The sequence below is a fragment of the Thunnus thynnus genome, chromosome 2 (assembly GCF_963924715.1).
Source record: "Thunnus thynnus chromosome 2, fThuThy2.1, whole genome shotgun sequence".
Lineage (NCBI taxonomy): Eukaryota > Metazoa > Chordata > Actinopteri > Scombriformes > Scombridae > Thunnus > Thunnus thynnus.
The window spans coordinates 9,199,189-9,221,003 of record NC_089518.1 but is presented as its reverse complement, the minus strand read 5'-3'; the positions used below and the strand labels follow the sequence as shown (position 1 = coordinate 9,221,003).

The window sequence follows — 21,815 nt, the reverse complement described above, 5'->3', positions numbered from 1 at the left end:
GGCCCCTTAAGTACAGGAAACATGGTGACTGTGGGATTTTCAACATGTCCATAAATGTGAATTCAGCTTCACTGAGACTTCACTTGCCAGTGTTTCTGAGCTTATACTTAGCTTTATTCATGTGAAAGCTAGGTTTTGAGAAAATAAGTAAACTGAAGAAAATAAAGAATAAATATAACGTTTATCATAAAATCACAAAACTCTGAAAACAGCGTACAGTGAACACTGAGTCAAAGATGAAAAATTATAGTACACAATGCTAATACACAAAATAGTTTGTGTATTAGGTCCCTTCAAATAATCTACAATGTTTATTGTATTGCTTATTGTCTTACGTTCCGATTGTTCATCAGATGGTTCATTTATACATGTTCAGTCACAGAATTGCCCACTGTTCTATCTCACACAGGCTCCACCCTCTACTTGACTCTATAGATAATACTCTCCTCCAATCACATGTATGCAATCACTCACTGAAATTTTCATGTAGGTGGCCAGTAGGGGTGTGCCCGAATACAAATGTTATTTGGCAAAGCAAAAATTGTTTTTTTTGTTTAGTGTTTTTAATATTTGTTTCATACAAATATTTGAAAAATTATTTGTATTCGGGAGGAAAAAACCCAATCACTTCTTCTGGCCCTCTGCCACTGCCATTGGACACCTCAGCTGAAACTCTTCGAGCAGCTTCTCTCATGGACGATGACGAGAACCTCTCATCTGTCTCTGCAATTTCGCTGACCTTTGGAAATCCGCTGCCAACTTCAGTTTGTCACGATTTCCCAAAGGTTATGGTCGTGGCAGTGGAACATGTTGGGCTCCATCTTCCCCCACCCCCATCCTGTCAAAACCAGGTCATCTGGCTCTGTGAAGGATTTTCTGGCCCAGCTCATCGGGCTTAACCCGCTTTTGTTTCACCTCTTCTCCCAGACATCTGGCAGTACCTCGAAGTGTCAAGGAAGGAGCTGGTGAAAATGAAGTCACCATTGGCAGGACTGGTTTCTTTCCTGAGAGTGCAGGGCTACACAGAGACAGGCTGTCCTGGTGTGCCCCCCTTGGGAGAGGCCCTCACAGCCCTGCTGATTCCTCACTCGGCTTGCTGTGTGGCAAACAGAAAGCCACAACCTCAATTGATGCAGGACAGAGACATGCTGGAATATTTTGAGAAAATATTCCAATGCATGCTACAGTCTGGGTGCCGAGGTGGCAAATACACCACTGCACACCCCCTCAACAGCAGAACAGGCTGATTTTCTGGGCTGCACCATCGGTTTGATTAACAATCAAGTTCTGGGTGTTGCTTCTGCCACAGGGCGAATGATGTCACTTGACACAGGAGACTCAAATCACGTGTGGCTGGGACTCACTGCCCGACAGAGGAAGGACAGAGAGGACCTCCTGGGAGCTCCCATAGCTCCAGACAGGCTCTTTGGGTCCATCTCCGCTGTGACTCTTTCCTCCTTGAAGAGTAATGCCCTGGGCCCACTCACAGACTGAGGAGAGGAGACACTGAGTCTGCTTTGCTCCCCTCCAGTTATTTCTGTGGGAAATACAGAGGGTGATAGACGCACTGACACAAAATCTAGCACTGTGTTGAGGCAGCTGCTGGTGATGCATTTATGGACCTTTTGGTACTGGCCCCCCATGAGCCAATCTTCCGTTTATGGAAGGTTTGGAAGTGGAGAGGGCCAAATTGGAATATCACAGCTTCCTGGCTGGCTAAATCCATCCTCCCAAGAGGAAATAGACTTTCTCTCCGAGGAGATCCAGGACCTATTATTGAAACAGGCTGTCTTGATTGTTCCCACTCATGACAGACAGAAGGGATTTTACTCCATGTACTTCCTGTTCATGGAGGTCCATGGGAGGTTTCAGACCCATTTTGGATCTCTTCATTCTTAACCAATGCATCGCCAGAAAGATGTTTTGCATGCTAACCATCAGGAGAATGCTGGAACTGGTTCAACCAGCCAACTGGTTCACCACCATGAACCTGAAAGATGCTTATTTTTTGTGCCAAGGTGGCGCCAAAACACTGGAAGTCCCTGTCATGGCCAGGTCCATTTTCCGCACAGCCAGATTGGTGCTGCACCTAACCTGGTTAGATTTTGCCATCATCTGGAAGAAGAGCCCCCCAAGGGGACCAAGGAGGCTGCTTTACGCCTTTCCCCCTCTTCGTCTCATTCCCTCGCTGCTAGAGAGAGAGTGAGACAAGAGCGGCTGTCAGTCATCCTGATAGTCCCAGACCGCCGTTTGGCACTGTGGTACACAGATATGATCCAGATGTTGGCGGTCCAGCCCTGGTCCATCCCCTTAGTCTCAGGGGCCCTCTCCTAGGAGGCTGGCTCAATAGGCGCACTGTCCACATTGGGCCAACCTCTCCAGGCTTGGTTCCTGAGAGGGACAGCTTGATGTGGGTGGGCTGGACTCTCTGCACACATGATGCAGACCATCCAGGTGGCAAGAGTAGGATCCACCATTGCTTGCTACAAAGCTAAGTGGTTGGGATTCCAACACTGGTGCGAGGAAAGGAGATCAGACCCCTTGACATGTGCAGTGGGGGAGGTTTATTCCTTTCTACAGTATCTGAAAAGGGGCTGTCTCATCACCTCTTTTGCTCAGTACGTGCGTTGGCATGTTATGTTGAATGCTGTGGAGAGAGAGTGGCCAGTAAAGCCTTATCCAAGAAGTGCCTAGCTAGTTGGCCAAAATTTTTGGTACCCTTGCATTTTATTAAAATAATACCCTCTTGCTCTGTTTTGCTTACCACTCTCTCCATGTGCTTGAGTCCAAGATGGATTGAGTAATGTGAACTATACTTTCTTATTTTGTGGTCACATGATTACTTTTGTTTATGTTTATGTTTTTGTTTATGGTTACCTAGATAAAGGGGGTGGCTCATTTTACCCACTGGCTCTATTTACCCTGTTCTGTTAAGTTGTAAATGAAAAGCAATGTTCAAGGCATATTCAGTGTGAAATAATGAATGATGGATAACATAGTCTTCTGTCAGTTTTAACTTAATACAGAGAAAATTTAATTTTTTTAAAAAAAGGTGGAAGGGTACCAATATTTTCGGCCACATCTTTACAACTGTATTCTGTCATGATCCAAGATGACTCGGAATGAGGTGTGCAGGGTGTCTGATGTATGACCTATGACCCCTGCGAGGTTAGGCCATGTCTTCACCCAGTTCAGGCAGTCTGATGACATGTTGCGGCAGGGCGAACATTACTCGGGCTCCAACTACTGTACCCATAGAGTTCAGTAGATTGCGGTGCTTGTGTGAAATAAAACAAAGGTTACAATATTGTAACTCTAGTTCTATAAGCACAGGCAGAGCCCTCTACCTATGGACCCCTCTCCCACACCATTCGCTGAAGTGGTTCTGGATAGTGAACAGTAATGAGACGCTGCTTATATAGTGTACGAGACACACATAATTGGTAGGCACATCCTGTTTGGCTGTCCATGTACTTGCAAATTTCAGTGAGCGATTGCATACATGTGATTGGAGGAGAGTATTACCTATAGAGTCCAGTAGAGGGCTCCACCTGTGCTTATAGAACTAGGGTTACAATATTGTAACCTTCGTTTCTTCCCATTATCTGACACCAATCTGATGGGTGTTTTTTCAAAAGTGGCGTTACTTCCCTACATGTCAGCAATGAACTGATGGGAAACTATGAAAAAATTCCCTCAATGATCTAATGAACCTTGTAGTTTGTAAGATTTGTAAGGTATCTAATGACTAACTGAATTTGTGTCTGTCATTTTCCTGCAGTGGTGATCATGTGTATGGGAGCAGACAAAATACGTGAAATCATGCTGGATGCACACAGGCAACGGTTGACCAACGGCAATTATATATTCTTTAATGTTGACCTCTTCAATGTCTCTTCTTATGGTAAAGTTTACATCAAATTACTTAAAATCACATTTTCTGTTGTTTTGGCTTTGTACTCTGGAATGTTGGCTTTCAAATAAAATGTAAAAGTGGAATTACTGTAAAATCCACATTTTCAGCTATAATTTGAGGGTCTGTGTACTTAGATGTGGGGTAAAAAATGTTGGAATTTTAGCCCTGTTGTTGTCCCATTGCACTGCTAAAAAATCTTTCTCTCAAGAGTTGGTGGAGACTTAAACAGCTAAAGTAAAGTGAATATTGGACTTCATTCATTAGGTGGACACAAACAAAACTCTGAATGAAAGTTAATCTTTCTCTTTGTCTACTAGATGTGGAAGTAGGCAACTGCTTGCTAACAAGGGTTGGGCTGATGGGTGATGACTGTCAGCCATCGTCCAATATTGATGGCTGACGGTCATCGACCACTGAGCCTCTACCATTGTAACACTGTGATTTGAACCTCCCCCTCGCCGTCCCCTCATCATCAGTCTGTCATTTACACTTACTGCAATTAATATTATTGTCTTTTTACTCATGAAGCTTTAATTGCACTTACAGTAATGTAATGCATGTAGTTGTCGTCAACTCGAATACTTCACCTGGTTCGTTGTCTCTCCTCCGCTCTGCTGCGTGTGCAGCACACAAGGAGGGATCAGCCCTGTTGTCACTGAAACACAGAGCAGAGGAGTGGAGAGAAACTAGCATAACCATAAACCATAAATTCAATTCAATTCAATTTTTATTTATATAGCGCCAAATCACAACAAAAAGTCATCTCAGGGCACTTTTCACATAGAGCAGGTCTAGACCGTACTCTTTAATGGGTCAATATATGACAGGAAAATGCAGTAGAGACTTTGTTCTTTATGTTATAATTATTTTTGTGTAATAATTAACAATCATAGTTATAATTTATGTGCACTTGTTTCATTTCAGCTCAGTGTGATAGTCTCTACTGCATTTTGCTGTCATTTATGGTTGTGCTACTGTCCTCTGCTCTCTGTGGTTCATCACGGGTGGGCCTGAACCCTCTATGTATGCACTGCACACAGAGCCCCCCCCCCCCCCCCCCCCCCCCCATGTAGTCATGGTGTTGTGAATGCTTAACATTAACATTAACATTATTTTGTCTGCGTTGGGACTCAAACTCCGGCCTCTTTACATAAAGGGCATGCTACTTCCTGCAAAGGCAATGAACACAGCACTGAATGTAATTTGTACATTGCAGAATCATAACATATGAATGTAATTCAGAGGGAAGTAGGCAGGGTTTATTGGAGTTTGCTTTGTTAAAATAGGTGCTTCTGGTTTTGTGTTTTGTCACTGTGTTTGTTACTTTTTCACCTAAATTGTTTTTTTTTTTTTCTACTAAAGGCTTCTGTTCATTAAGGACTGCCCTGTACCTGGCTCATGCCTTAGATCCACCCAGTTTACCTTTAGGAACCAGTATTTGTAAAATAAAATTTTGGTTAAACAATTACATTTAAGAATAATGTATGAAAAATGTACCTTTTTCTGTCCCTCTTGCATGAAATTCTAGGCAATGGCTCATGGAAGAGAGGAGACAAATATGACAGCGAAGCAAAGCAAGCCTATGCTTTTCTGAACACTGTGACGCTGCTCAAGACAGTCAAGCCTGAGTTTGAAAACTTCTCCATGGAAATGAAAAAGTCCAGTGAAAAGGAGGGGTTTCATGACTGCAAAGACTGTGGAAGTGTATGTATGCCTGTCTGTCTCACACCAAAACAAAATATTATCTCAGCCTTAAACACATTTTTGGAATCCTGAAATATTACTGACTGCTGTATGATGTGTATATATATATATATATATATATATATATATATATATATGTGTGTGTGTGTGTGTGTGTGTGTGTGTGTGTGTGTGTATATATATATATATATATATATATATATATATATATATATATATATATATATATATATATATATATATATATATATATATATACCATAATACTGGGAACATTCTTGCTACTGTACCCTCTCCTGCATTCCATTCCCCACTGTTAAGGCTCCACAATCAACCAGTAGGAGAGAGTGTTAATTTAGTCATAGTCTTTTAAATAAAATGCCATTTAGTTTTAGTCGTATTATATTCATCTGAATTGTTTTAGTTTTAGTCCTATTTTAGCTTACTAAATATCATAAAAGCTTTAGTCAAGTAAATCTACAGTAGATTTAGTTGACTAAAATCTAATGGGTTTACACAAAGTGTAATGCATTACTTAAGCGTTTATGTAGAATTTCCAAACTTATTATATACCACTGGAGGAAAACTCTGTTAAACTATTATTATGGAATGGTATTAAGATTTGAACATGGAATACAGACACAGATTTAACTGTTGTAATATGATACACGTCTTTATTATGTCTTATTTATTTATCTTAAAATCAAATACATATAAAACCAAGTCTCATAAAAGGAACAAGAATATGACCTTGCTTTTTCACAAATAACTAGATATGCTTTGTTTATAACAACTTGCATGTGATTTTCTTCATTCTTTCAAGCAGAAGTGCAACTTTAAAATATTAAAAAGAAAAACTTGGCTGTAATGCCATTGCACATAGTACCTGAATATAGAAAATTCAACAGTCCTTTGTTAATAATAAAAAGAATATCAAGTAACTCAAGACAAATGAAATAGATTTGGAATGTGCTCTTTTCTATAGGTAGCACAGGCAATGGAAGTGGATCTAACATTTCTACTTCTCAGACTGATTAAATTAAATACTGTAAAGGCAGTAACCATTAGTGCATAAAAACATGAATCAACATCATACCAAAACACTCTTGGGTTGTGCTTATTTCAATATGAACTATCAATAATTCACTGCTCACTGTTAATTATTTCAACAGTTGTAATTCTCAAATTCATTCAAGGCAAAAGTGCATAGGCTATAATGACATCAGTGATTGAAACCTAAATCATAAATCATCATCATAAATCAATAAGATAAATACCATGTCTCCAAACATTGAAAACATACAGTGCTGCATGAAAGTTTGTGAACCCTTTAGAAGTTGCTCTATATCTGTATAAATATGACCTAAAACATGATTAGATTTCCATGCAAGTCCTAACACTAGATAGAGACATCAATTAAACAAATGAGACAAAAACCTTACACTTGTTGGTTTATTTATTGAGCAAAACTATCCAGTGTTACTTATTTGTAAAAGTATGTGAACCTCTAAGATTATCATTTCATTTGAAGGGGAAATTAGAGTCGGGTGTTTCAATCAATGGGATGACAATCAAGTGTGAGTCTGGGAGGCCCTATCTTATTTAAAGAAGAGAAATCTGGATCTTCACTATCAAAATCTGAGATTCACAACACAATTTTGTGGAAGTGTGTCATGGCTTGAACAAAGGAGATATCTGAGGTCCTTAAAAGAAGAGTTGCTGATACTCACCAGGCTGAAAAGGGTTACAAAACCATTTCTAAAGAGTTTGGACTCCACCAGTTCACTGTCAGGCAGATAGTGTACAAATTGAATACATCCAACACCATTGTTACCCTCCCCAGGAGTGATCAAACAACAGAGATCACACCAAGGGCAAGGCCTGTAGTCTGGGAGGTTATTAGGGACCCTAGGGTAACGTCTCGGAAACTAAAGGCCTGTCTTGCAGTGGCTACAGTCAATGCTCATGAGTCCACCATCAGGAGAACATTGAAAAGTAATGGTGTGCATGGCAGATTTGCAAGGAGGAAGCCACTTCTCTCCAAAAAGAACATTGCTGCCATCTATGGTTTGCTCTTGACCACTTGGATAAGCCATAAAGCGACTGGAAAAATGTTTTGTGGATGGAGACACCATAAATTAAATTTTCAGCTTAAATGAGAAGTGTTATGTTTGGTGGGTGTTATGTTATATTGTATGTATGATGAGCAAACACTGCTTTCCAGCATAAGACCTTTATCCCATCTGTGAAACATAATGATGGCATTATCATGGTTTGGGCCAGCTTTGCTGCCTCTGGACCAGGACGGCTTGCAATCATTGCTGGAGTTCTGAGTTGTACCAGCAAATTCTACAGGAAAATGTCAAGGTATCCATCTGTGAACTGAAGCTCAACAGAAAGCAGGTCATGCAGTAAGACAACAACATGAAGCACACAAGTGTTCTACCAAAGAATGCTTAAAGCAGAAGAAAGTTAATGATCTGGAATGGCTGAGTCAAAGTCCTGAACTTAATCCTATAGAAATGCGTGTGTAAAAATCTGATCACATTTTAGGTCATATTTATGCAGAAATAGAGAAAATTCTTAAGCGTTCACAAACTTTCAAGCAGCACTGTATGTCTCAAAGACTATCAATAGTAGGAAATGAAACCATTCCAATTCACCATTCTCAACATTAAAATAATTACTAGGCTACAATGCCTGAATATCACATTAAACTAACAGATCAGTAACTTAGAATGAGATTGTGCATATTGATACTATAGGAAGTACTGTCAGTGGCAGTGAATGAATACAACAGTTCTATTTGGTTTGATTAATTTTAAGGAAAGCACTTCACGCTAATGTGACCCTTGTTCTATTGCACTGACCTCTAGTTCACCTGTGACACTGAATACTCTCTCTGCAAAGGCTTGATAAGCTGGCATTGCCAACAGGTCTAGAGCAAAAGGTTTTAACCCGTGATAAAAAGTGTCACTCTTTGTCAGTAAGAAGTCTATTCCTGTGTCATCAGTGGTAGGTTGTGAAAGCTCTTCCCAATACTGTCTGATCTGCTGCCTCATGCTGGTTTTTGCCTTCCTCTACATAGGCCTTGTGTGGCATTGTCAAAGAAACTTAACGATTGGCTGCTTTGATGAGGATGGCGCCACTTTTGGTTCCTCAAGTGTCTTCTTTTGCATCCTCTTCAGACTGATCCTCATGTTGTGTGTGTGGCAAATTTGACCACATACTCCTCTGCCTGTTTCAGCAATTCCTGAATATTTCATCGGTTGGCCAAGAGCAAAATGCCAGTTCGCACTTCCTTTCATTTTCTGCGCAAGAGTGGCAAGGTCTCAGTAGCTAGTGTTCAATATGGCTGAGCAGATCAAAGAGGACAGGGACCACGAGGGACATGGACATAGTGTCACTCTGGAGGATTTTAGTATGTTCTTGCAAAAGGCAGCTGTAAGCCTTTGCCACTCATTGGGGAACAAGCTGTCCCATCCCATGTCATTTGCGATTTAGCAGACTGAGTCTTTTCACTTTGAGGAGTGCCTGAATTTTTACAAACATTTATTTCGTAGAAATATTTTTAAAATTACATTTTCGGGAAGAAAAAAAAACATGTCAAATACCAGCGCTGATATATCTATCAGCAGGTCTCAACAAGGGGAGTCACATCCACCTGCTATGTGATGCACATTTCCTTATTTGGACATCACTCTGGGACATGGGGGTGTTCCCCAGAGATGAAGCTGAGGTACTGACATGCGCAAAATGCTCCCAAGTGACTCTCCATAATCTGTTCTTCCCCTTCTCTTTTCCACAAAGTTAGGCTGTAAAATATAGACAGTAAATGAAAAGTGAAGTTCTCTGCGCATTACATGCTGTGCTGTCTCTGTGTTATGGGTGTATAAACAAGTAGAGGTCTGTCTGTGCAATGGTGATGCACTTGGTTTTAGCTCAGTAGTCAGCACAGTCTTCTGACAGTTTATTCATACACACTTATTTTAACACTTTAATATCCTAACATTAAAAGCATAATAAAAACAAAAACTGGATTTTTACGCCTATTTCCACTTTTATTTAAATACAAATATAAATAATTTTTCTGCCTCATCAAATATCGATACAAATACAAAAACTGGGCCCTCTGCACACCCCTAGTTAATAGTCGGACATAATCCATCACTGTGGCAACCAGATTGCCATTCTAGCACACTGGCAATGTGTTGGATGTGTTATAGAGTTATTATAGCCTAACCTATCCACTTACTACAGCATTAGCCATATAGACTAGGTCACATATCAGTAACAGAGATATGTGAAATCCATAGGTGAAATCAAATGATAGCCTCTCTATTAATGGATCATCTATCCTAATCTTATCCTCTTCAGGCACATGGACTGTGTGGGCGTCTCTATGCACTCCTGCTATTTTGGTTCATGTGTGTAGCAGTGCAACATACAAAAGGGCTGAGTGAAGGTGAATGTAGATCAGCAGGTGTGGTGATTATTAAATACTCTCTCAGCCATTCACATCACTGTTCTCATAGCTCTGAAACAGTTATGCCAATCACAGTTAAACGTGATAACAACAGCTCAACAAACAGAAAGCCTTTCTTCAAGAAAGCCTGGACTGTTCATAGCATCACGACATGAACACACATCACCACAAATCTGCAGGCAAAGATAGATGGAGTAGTTTTTTTTCATCAGTTACTATAATAACATAGCAATACAAAATAAAGAAATTGCTATTTCACCAATAATTCTAATGTATCTCACCTCAAAAAAGAGCATAAAATTGTTTATTGGGAGTTAAACAGTGTGCAGACCTCACGCCTTGTACCTAACCTGAAGTATAGTCAACATTACTACATTTCTGCTCCTTTCTCCCATCATATGTCTAACATTAAAGATACTACATTTCTTCAAACTTGCATTCTTCTGTTTGTTACATATTTGTTTCAATTAAAGTACAGTGAAACCTTACACTGATTATCTTTAGCATGTCAATTTTTAACTTAAGATTTAAGATTAGCAACTCTGGGTCATTCACTTCTCCAATCAGTACAGGACAGTGGTGGTTTCTTTTAGCTTGTACTGTATTTCAAGTTTGGCAAAAACATTCCAGCTCAGGTTAACTGATAAAATAATGTTAGCTTGAAAAAAAAAAAACATTTAAGTGTGCTTACCTTTGCACGAATTTCGGGATGACTCGTCTACAAATGTCAAGTTCATTGTGTTTTCACCGTTGATTGTCGCTCCACATGGTTTACAAATGGTCTTCCTTGAGATCAAATGTGAAATCTATCCATATGTCTCTTCTTCTCTTTCTCCCAAACTTATACATTTCTGTACAGTTTATGAGACCTGCAGCAAGTGTGCATGCTAGTTGACTTCCCGTTAGTTAGATCAGTACTATTTAGTTGGGTGCATCTAATGTCCTGCTCCCTAACACACAAAGAGATTAGTTGATCTGACATGCCAATAAAGCTTACTTGAATTTGATTAGTTCTGATTGGATCTCTTCCCAACACTTCCCTCCCTAACATTTGCATCTCATTTTTATTTGTTGACGAAAGTGTCAATAGAATCCGTCATAGTTTTTGACACCATAAATTGGTTTTCAGTTATTGTCTCACACACTTACACACTATATACAGTATATGAAATACACAATTTCTTAACAATTCCTCTTCCAAAGCTACTATCTGACTCTATGTTCCATTTCAGGTCAACATGTTTGTTGAGGGATTCCATGATGCCATGCTGCTGTATGCCATTGCCTTGCATGAAGCCATGAAAAATGGATACAGTAAGAAGAACGGAAGGGAGATCACCTCACACATGTGGAACAGAACTTTTGAAGGTAAAACACACTGCTCACAGTAAATTAATGATGACTGCCATACCACTATAATCAATAACACAAATCTTTTGTTCAATCTGGTGATTAAACCCCTGGCCATGGCTATAAGATCAGAGGGAGGTTATAGGGCATTGCTAAAGATGATCAAATTCACAAATTGTAGCTATATGCAGATGACCTCTTAGTGTAAATACCATATTACACAAACTTATACTTAATTCCCTCTTTTTGTTTCTCTGGAACATTCCTTGCCAAGCTGTGGCAGATGCACACATTCAAGTAGTCATATGTAGATTTGTTACCAGAACTGGCTTTTTGCTCACATGTTGCAGAGTGAATCATACTACGCATTTATTTACACTTACCCCTCGTCAACTGTTCTCAGGGTTGGTTTAGGTTGTTACCAAAATATTAGTGTCCAAAAACAGACTGCAAAAACCTCCAGCTATCAAATCTGCAAAGAAAAAAAATCATTTGGAAGTTTTCTCAGAGCACATCTTAAGTAATAGGAGAGGAGCCTGATAGCTGAAGGTTCTCCCTCTCATTCTACTTTTGGAGACTCTAGGAACCACAAATAAGCCTGCATTCTGGGAATGCTGTGTTCTAGTGGAATAATAGGGTACTTGACTCTATGATGGTGCCTGGCCATTAAGGGCTTTGTTGGTGAGGAGAAGGATTTTAAATCCTATACTGGATTTTATAGGAAGCCAATGCAATGAAGCTAAAATGGGAGAAATATGACCACTCTTCCTAGTGTTTGTCAGTACATGTGCAACTGCATTCTGGACCAGCTGGAGAGTCTTTAGAGACTTGTTAGGACAGTCTGATAATAAGGAATTGCAATAATCCAACCTAGAGGTAACAAATGCATGGACTAGTTTTTCTGCATCTTTTTGAGACAGGATGTGCAAGCAGTCCTTGAAATTTGTTTTATGTGGGAGTTGACGGACATATCCTGATGAAAGAAAACTCCCAGATTCCTTATGGTGGTGCTGGAGGCCAGGGCAATGCCACCCAGAGTAGCTATATCATTAGATAATGTGTTTTTAAGGTGTTTAGGGCCAAGCTTGATAACTTAAAGACAAACGATAACTAAAGACAGATTGATAAGGGTAAGACTTCCTTAAGCAGCCTAGTTGGGATGGGGTCTAAGAGAAAAGTTGATAGTTTAGATGAAGAAATCATTGAAGTTAGTTCAGGAAGGTCAATTGGAGAAAATAGTCTAAATATATATCAGGATTTACAGCTGTTTCTAAGGTCCCTGTGTTTGACAGTAAATTGGTGTTGTTTGAGGGCTGGAGGTGATGAATTTTGTCTCTAATAGTTAGAATTTTATCATTAAAGAAGCTCATGAAGTCATTACTACTGAGAGCTATAGGAATACATGAATCAATAGATTTATGATTGTCTGGGCAAAGTAATATAGGGCTGTTTTTATTCTCCTCTCTTAATGATGAGTAATAGATGGCTCTGGCTTTACAGAGGGCCTTCAATATGTTTAAAGATTTAAAATAAGTTTAATCTTGCCAGACTAAGTGAGATTCTTCCAGTTTGGTGGAACACCATATTCTTTCAAATTACTACTTAATGCTAATAATACCAACTAATAATATACTGTATTTCTGCCAGAGAAAGTATGGTAACACATTCTGGACCCCAGGAAGGCTAGCTGTGCTTTAGGGCACAGCTAATGGGGACCCTAACAAATAAACAGTCTGGACCACATTCCTCATCTTTATAATGCATGGACTTAATGCAGTTTAACACATTGCATAGTTTAGACTACTGGAATGATGAACTTGGTAAAATTCATCATTTGAATTAAGACTAGTTAAGAATGACTGAGATGCCATATATGCACATAAATGGGAAAAAATAGAAGCTCCTCTGAGCATTGCTGTTTTTGGAGTGTGTCCCCCAAAAGATAAAATCACAGCTGTCCCCAAGGTAAACTGTGACAAAATAATTATCCTGTACCCCTTTTTGTTTTGTGATGCATGCATGTGCATTTTCTTTATTTACATGTACTCATATATGTACTTGAGATACTTGTATGTGCCTGCTTTTTCCTGGATTTATGTCTTTTTTTCCTGTTCATCTTAAACTCTTGTGTCAGACAGTATCATACCGACCCTATGGAGGCTTAGAGGGTTGAGTAGGAAGGGACTTGAGATGGGAAGGAAGGGAGTGCTTAAAATGATTCTGATCTTAAACAGGATACTTTGAGGATACTCTGCTCCTCTGGGGGCTTTATTTTCATGGTCATGCTATGACCAGTGTACACAGTGTATTTTCTTGTAATTCACCAGTTTGCTAATTTTGTGCAGTTACATCCATCTGTAGAGAGCAGGACAGATGTGTGACAAATCTGCAGCCCATACTGTAAGAAATGCTGTGCTGTAGAGCAGTACATTCACACACAGCTGCCCACTCAGTTTACCTTGATTAAATCCCATACAAACTGCTACATTATAACCACACAACCTTCTACACACGTCAAACCAGTCAGCTGGAACTCGGTATTTGTTCAGATTATGCAGCAGGCACTGGCTAATCAGGGTTTATTAATCTCCTTCCTTTCCAACCTATCTGGAGATATGATTTTACAATTTACATAGCTTACATAGGTTACATAGATTACCTTGATTTATTGTTTAGATCACCTTGTTATCAGTGACCTGTTCTTGACTATTTGTCAGCTACAGAGCTGTACATATAAATTCTTCTATGGAATAAAAGTCTTAGAATACTGAATGACACATTATCCTTGTAGGTATATAACTACGAATTATATTTTGTTTTAAAATTCCAATGACCTCAAATGTAGTTGTATAAATACAAGTAAAAACTTTCTCCCATACAATACAGATATAGAGAAAATATCATCTTTGGGTATATTTTTCAAATCAAAACAACTAGCTAGCTGTCAACTGCTAACTGCTGCCTGCTGTTACCAATATTCCAAAGGAGAAACAGCACTAAAGAAACTAACAGAAGAGTTATTTTATGAAAACAAAAAGAAAACTTAAAGGATCCTTGCTGCTAATGTAACCCAAGCATGCAGGAGCCTCTCTATGCACCCTGGACTCAAGAAGTTGTGGACCTATCCAGTTGCCTCTCTGTCAGCTTCGCTAAATTTGTGCACTTCCGTAAATTTTTTGTGAATAATACTGGGCATCATTGGACAGTGATGACATATGACTGTGAGTCACTCATTGGGATGGGGAGGTGGTTGGCTCACCCCCCTGCTGACTCTTTTACCAGGCTGGTCCAGGTTTTCAAATGTAAACATCAGATTAAACATCTAGGAAAAGGTGGAGAGGATAAACACTAGCTGAGATCCCAACTACACGGACAAGCAAAACCATCTGTACATCCATCTCAACATCGAAGGAAACGGTCTTGGCCACATGTATCTTCTGGGTATCCTAACTGCCTGGATGGCGGCTTTTTCGCCCTGCTGAGGTTGAGAGGAGGTTCCGGGTGCACCGGGCCGTGCTGAGGGGCTCAAGAGGAGCTTCTTCCCTCTGTCCAATGGGATCCTGGATGGGATTGCGGCATAGGACTGTCCTCCAAGGCCATTTATCGTACTGTCAAAAACCGTGTCAAGTTCAAAGCAGTGTTTCATCAGCAAAAAGACCTGTGTTTCATGGAGTGCTTTTTGGACTACTGTTGGAATTCACTGCTGTATTGTGAATTTTCATCATAACTTACTGGGATATTTTGCAAGCAATTCCTCTGTCCTGTGGCATGGACTAAACTTTGTTAACATCAGGCATGACTTTTCGCTACTGGGCTGTGGAGACCTTGATAGGTCCAGTGTCTCTCTCATAAAACCTGCTGCTGACACCACTGTGTATCGAAACCCTGCAGTGAGGAGGCAGAGGTTATTCAAAACCCTCCAAACTGTCAATCATGCAAAAGTCTTTTGGGACCAGAAGCTGAAACTGAGGGGGCTATTTGGTTGGGCATTTTAACATCAGAAGTATTACTGCAAAGGGCAATCAGCTCATCTTCTATCTAACACAAATCTGAACTTTCTTTTTCTGACTGAAACATGTTTCAAACAAACAACTCGTCCCAATGTTTCAGAAGAGACCTGATGGAAGAGGAGGAGGGGTGCTTTTTTATGTGAGAGACAACATCAAATGTGTACAAGTGGTTTACAATGCAGGTAACATGTTAGAATATGTTGGGATAAAAATAATGTTATCCCAACAAATATCTTTTAACATCATAGGTGCCCCCTTCTGCATATGACACTTTCTATGATCAACTCACTGAAGTCTTGAAAAAGTGCAATCTCAACAAAGAATGATTACTTATTGGTGATTTTAATGTGAGCTGGGAGGTTAAATCTAAGAGGTAAAACTAAAAATGATCAGAGAAATTCCAACTAGAACAACTAGTAAAAGGCCCAACCAAGATTGCAAAATGCTCCAGTACACAAATTGATCTGATATTTACTAACAAACCAGAAAGAATAACTAAAAGTTATAATTTAATCACTGGCTTATCAGATCATAACCTGACCCTATGTGCAAGAAAACTGACTAAAAATAGATTTGGGACCACAGCAACTAAGCCAATGATCCTTCAATGCATACCCAGAGCTAAGCAAGAAGAATTTGTCAGTGAAATTAACAGCTTGAACTGGGATGATGTACTGTCTTCTGATGATCTGAACTATGGTTGTGATACTTTTGCCCAAAGAATCAACTCTGTGAGGGGAAGATTTAATGTGAGGATACAGATAAAATCTAAAAATAACAATTTACTGTGGTTTAATGAAAATTTGTGGAAACTAATGAAATAGGGATGCTGCACTAAGGAAGGCAATTAAAACTAGAAGAGACACTGACATGCTGATTTATAAAGGTTTAAAGGGGAGGTATTATGCTTTTCCTTATTTTCAGACATATATAATGTCACAGTGTCGGATGTTCATGTTAAAAGTGGCCGACGTGTCAAATAACGAGGTAAACGTATGTAGCAGTAATCCCTGTGAGCAGAAAGCAGCAGCTTCAGACTGCTCTGAACGCTAAGTTTTCAGTAGTTTTTTCTATTTTCAGCCCGAGCTCACGTCAGTTCATGACAGATTTCTTTATATGGACATCTGCTACTTGCACAGTGAACGAGTTCGCTGCTCGCCCCAGGGAGTAGTTACACCAAGCCATGGCGCCATTACACAGCACAGCAAAGTAAAATAAGTAGTTTACCTGTTGGAAGTGTGCTGGTTGTCTGCAGCTCTTCATCATCATCATCATCACTGTGGCTGTTTCTGCTTGTACTATTCCTCCCTGCATTATTTCTAATTGATCCACTGAAGAAATAGTTCCAAATAGCTCCATATGTTGTTGTTTCGACCAGTTTTAGCGCCATTAACGAAGCTCCACTAATTCAGCGAGGAACACATTTTTACTTCCTGTAAATTCTTCACAAAGTTAGTCATTTGAAAGCTTTTAATTTGAAGCAGTAAAGCAGGAAATGTTTGGTTTGCATTGATGGTAAAGTTACACAAGTCTGATACGTAAAGCTGGCCAATCAGAGCAGAGTGGACTCATCAGGAGGGGGGCCTTAAAGAGACAGGAGCTAAAATGGAGTGTAAGAGAAACTGTGTTTATTGAGGGGCTGCATAAAGGGATTTTGAACTGTAAATCATGCAGAGCTACTCTAGTGGAGTATCCAAGAGCTAAGAGAAGCTAAATCTTGTTTTTATCTTAATATACTGAATGAGGCAAAAGGTAACAGTAAATTGATCTGGAAAAACATTGATAATCTCACAAGGAAGGACCTAAACTTTTTAGGCGATTTTAAACTCAAAGTACAGGGAAAGTTAACTGAAGATCATCTTACTATTGCTTCTGTCTTTAATATTTTTTTCTTGAGTTTGTATATGAGTTAGGAAAAAAATTACAAAAAGGAAACTGGGTATTGTTCCTATAGATGCTACAGGCCAGGTTTTCGAGCTGGTAGAGACTAATGAGTTACAAGTAAACAAAATCATCAGCTCCTTAAAAAGCTCCAAAAATAGAGATGCTTTCCAATTTGACACCATGTTTGTAAAATCACACAGATATTTTAACTTCCCCTATTGCTCATTTAATTAACTTGTCTTTTAAAGCCAGTAACTACAGACCAATAAGTACACTGACAGTACTCTTAAAGGTTGCTGAGAAAGTTGTCATTAGACAACTGACAACATTTCTTAATACAAGCAAATTTGGTCTACATTGAATGCTATTTGGCTTTAGAGCAAATTATTCCACCGAAACTGCTATCTTGCACTTAATAGAGCAAATTAAATCAAGACTTGACAAAGGAGGAGTAGTTGGTGCTGTATTTTTAGATCTGCATAAAGCATTCGACACAGTCAATCATGATGTTTTAATATCGAAACTCTCTAAATTTAACTTCTCATCTAGAACACTGACATGGATGTCTTCATATTTATCTAATGGGATACAATGTGTTAAAGTTGGTGACACACTGTCCAGTACTATGAAGTGCACAATGGGTGTTCCACAAGGGTCAGTGTTAGGTCCCCTATTATTTAGCCTATATATTAATGATCTCCCTCAACAGTGTCATGATGTAGAACTACAAATGTATGCAGATGACACCGTTGTGTACACACATGCAAAAACAGCTGACTTAGCTGCTGCTAAGCTAACAATTGCATTGTTGTCAAATGTAAACAAGACAAAAGGTATGTTTTTCTCTAAAACCGTGGTACAATCTCCTAACACTAATATACTCATCAAAAGTGAAAGGATTGACATAGTCACTGATTTTAAATATCTCGGTGTGACATTGGATCCAAATTTGAACTTAAAGAAACATGTTAAATGGTTAAAACCATAAAGTACAAATTTAAGTCTAAATTTTAGACATATTAGAAACTGTCTCTCTTTTGATGCAGCCAAGATATTTATGCATGCTATAATTCTTTCCCATATGTCTTATTGCATCACATGTCGGGGACAGGCTGGAGAAACAGCCATAAAACCTCTTGAGTCCTTATACAAACAAACTCTAAAAACTCTTGCCAATGCATTTCCATCACTGTAGGATACTGGAGAAATACAATTTACTGATCTTTGAGAATTTTAGATTGTTCTCAAATTTGTGCTTAGCTTATAAAATTTTAAATGGTTTGGCCCCTCCTCCACTATGTGACTTTGTGAACACTCGCTCGGTAAGTTCTATTATATCCTCCATATTATCCTCTACACAAGATTGTACCATACCATTTCATTGCACTGCATTTGGGCAGTCAGCTTTCTCTGTGAAAGTCACATCTCATTTGAATGTTGTACCTGATGAACTGAAGAGCTGCAGTTCCATCAGTATGTGCAAAACCAAATTAAAAAATCTGCTAAAAACTACTCAGCTCTGTAACCAGTGAATCTAATTTCATCTCATGGTCTTCACATGAATGCAAATAATCTTGCTTTTAATTTGACAAGCTTACATTATTAATTTGTATTTGACATTATGTGTGTATGTGATGTGCTATTGTGTGTAGCTTTGTATTTTATATAATGTTATTGAAAATGACTGAAAATTAGCTTTAAGCTAAATCTGGTGCAGTACATCAAATGTTAACATTTATGTTTAACACTGTACATGGTCGCAATAAATACAATACAAACAAATATTTGTGTAACAAATCTCATTTCAACTGAATAGGTGTTGGTGAAGATGCCATGCTTTATCTTTAACTCTCTCTAATTTTGTATAAATTATGGTATGTTTGTGTGTGTAGATTTTAAAATATGTAATATGTATTTATGTATGATTGCCGGATTTCAGGTCCTGTAATGAAATTACATTACTTGTTTGTGAACTTGGATTGTGATGTGATGGATATACAGTGGATTATGGATAGATATTTTTTCCCTTCTACCTTCTTGGGAGTGTAGCTGTGAAGCTAAAGGATTATCTTATTGTTTCTATGATGGTGGACAGGAATTGCTGGTCAGGTGTCCATCGATGTCAATGGTGACAGAAATGGAGATTTCTCTTTGATGGCCATGACGAATGTTGAGGCAGGAACTTATGAGGTAAGAAGCAAAATACAAAAAAAGGTAAATAGTGTGTACATCTAACCTTTGTTGGTACAGGTGAATAGTGTGCACATCTAACCCTTGTTGGTACAGTTGCAGGACAAAAGGAAGCAACAAAAGAAAAGAAGAATTTGCACTGAAATTTGCAAGCTCCTAAGTATAAATGAAATGAGCAGCATGAACTCTGGCTTTAAATAGGCTCTGCCATTCTGTGGTCTTATTGTATTTCTGGTCATTTTAAATGCTTTTAAAAATCATACAAAATTGTTTTATTTTTTTAATCAAATATTCAAGTCCTATACGGAGAAGATTTAATGAAGTGTGGATGGACAATGCTTAAGGAGATTTTTGATCGATTGAAAATCCAGGCCTACTCATTTAAAGCCTTGATGGAGGAGGTTTCATGGGAGGAGGTGCTCAATCATCAGGAGGCTGAATTGGCTTATCTCACATTCATGAATATATTCACATCTATATTTGACAAATGCTTTCCACTTGTTCAAATTAACAAAAAATGTAAGTCTAAAAAGCCCTGGATCACTCCAGGTCTAAAAAGATCCTCTATTATAAAAAATAAATGATATAAAAAATGTGTTGTAAGTCCCACTCTATTTATATTGAATTTTCTAAAAAATATAAGAATCATTTCACAAAATTACTGCAAAGAATCTGCAAAAAAACAAACAAACTACATATACAAAAACCACATCGAACCTTATCAATGAAATGTTAAACAAGAAAAGGGCCTCCACATCTATTTCCTAATCCCTCCTTGTGAATATCAAGGAGCAGTATCCTTGCATGTTTGACCCTCCTACCTCTAAAGAAGTGCATGACATTATACTGGAATTAAAAGACTGTTCTGCAGGGCATGATGAAATAAGATCTAGTCTTGTAAAGAAAGTAGTTTTCTCTATTGTTGAGCCCTTTACCCATGTTTTAACTTTATCCCTCAAAACAGATGTTGGACCAAATGACCTTAAAGTACACTGTAAAAAAAAAAAATTGTAAAAAAATGGTAAAAAGTCTGGCAGCAAAAGTTGCCAAACACTTACCGTTAAATAACAGTAAAAATTTTTTAGTTATTCAACAGAGATTTATTTTAAAAATATGGATAATTACTTTGGACATTGTCTGCATTTTTACAGTCCAACCATTGTAAAATAAAAATAAAATCTCATTTTAAAGCATCGCTAGAATGTTAAACGAATGGATAAATCTGCATAAAAAAATGAAAAAGACTGCAGAAGTACCTTAAAATGACCTGATTTAAATGAAGACTCCTGTTTTCATACAGTAATCTTTGGTAAATTCATAGGATTATTCAATCCATCCATAAGAACTCCCCCTCAAAATACAGATTTCTGGATGGAAAACACAGAAAAACTATGTAAAATTACATTCAAATTACTCTCCTTTAACACCCATTAATGGTATCTTGAGAGCTTTAGGCTTTTATTTTATGTGATTATCCAATCTATTTACAGTAAATCCCTGGTAAATGTTGGTTTTACACTGTGCAAAAAATAAGATCATGTGATAATAGTTTCAAAAAACATAATTTTAATAATCATTACTATATAAACATTATTTGACAGTAATTAAAATCAACTCTCCAGTATATTTACAGGTTTTCCCATAAATGTATGGGGTATACATTATATAAACACTTTTTCAGTTATTAAAATCAACTCTCCAATATATTTATAGGCTTTTCCCATTAATGTATTAGGTTTAGTTTCTATAAACATTATTTGATAGTATTTAAAAGCAACTATCCAATATATCTACACACATTTCCCATTAATGTATGAGGTTAACTTTATATAAATATTATTTGACAGTAATTACAAGCAGCTCTCCAATATATTTACAGGCTTTTCCCATAAATGTATGGGGTTTACTTCATATGAACATTATTTTACAGTAATTGCATTTCACATTAATGTATGGGGTTCTGAATGTACAAAAACCAGGTGTGTATGTAAAAGTACCATTATATCAACTTCTTTTACACTGAATCATTATATACATTTTTCTACTGCCATTTTACAATCCATTCAATGCAGATCCCCATCTGAGGTGTATGAGGTTTCAAGATGTTTAATAATGTATCATAAAATTACCTTTCACTACTTGCTTTACAAAGTAATACGCTATTTTTTACAGTGTTATCCTTAAAGTTTCAGATTTAATGAACCAATAAACAGCCATATTGAATTATAATGTGGGTCTGAAGGTTATCAACCCAATAAGAGCTCAAACAGAATAC

The 21,815-nt window shown here is 38.1% G+C and overlaps 1 protein-coding gene across 1 annotated transcript in view; it reads left to right on the top strand.

Annotated features, from left to right (window-relative positions):
- npr3 (natriuretic peptide receptor 3) overlaps positions 1-21,815 on the top strand; it is a 70,493-nt gene that overhangs the window by 31,867 nt on the left and 16,811 nt on the right. Inside the window, exons 2-5 of the mRNA XM_067602067.1 lie at positions 3,782-3,904; positions 5,445-5,620; positions 11,339-11,474; positions 19,446-19,540. Coding sequence (XP_067458168.1) covers positions 3,782-3,904; positions 5,445-5,620; positions 11,339-11,474; positions 19,446-19,540 — 530 coding nt within the window. The remainder of the gene's footprint in view (positions 1-3,781; positions 3,905-5,444; positions 5,621-11,338; positions 11,475-19,445; positions 19,541-21,815) is intronic.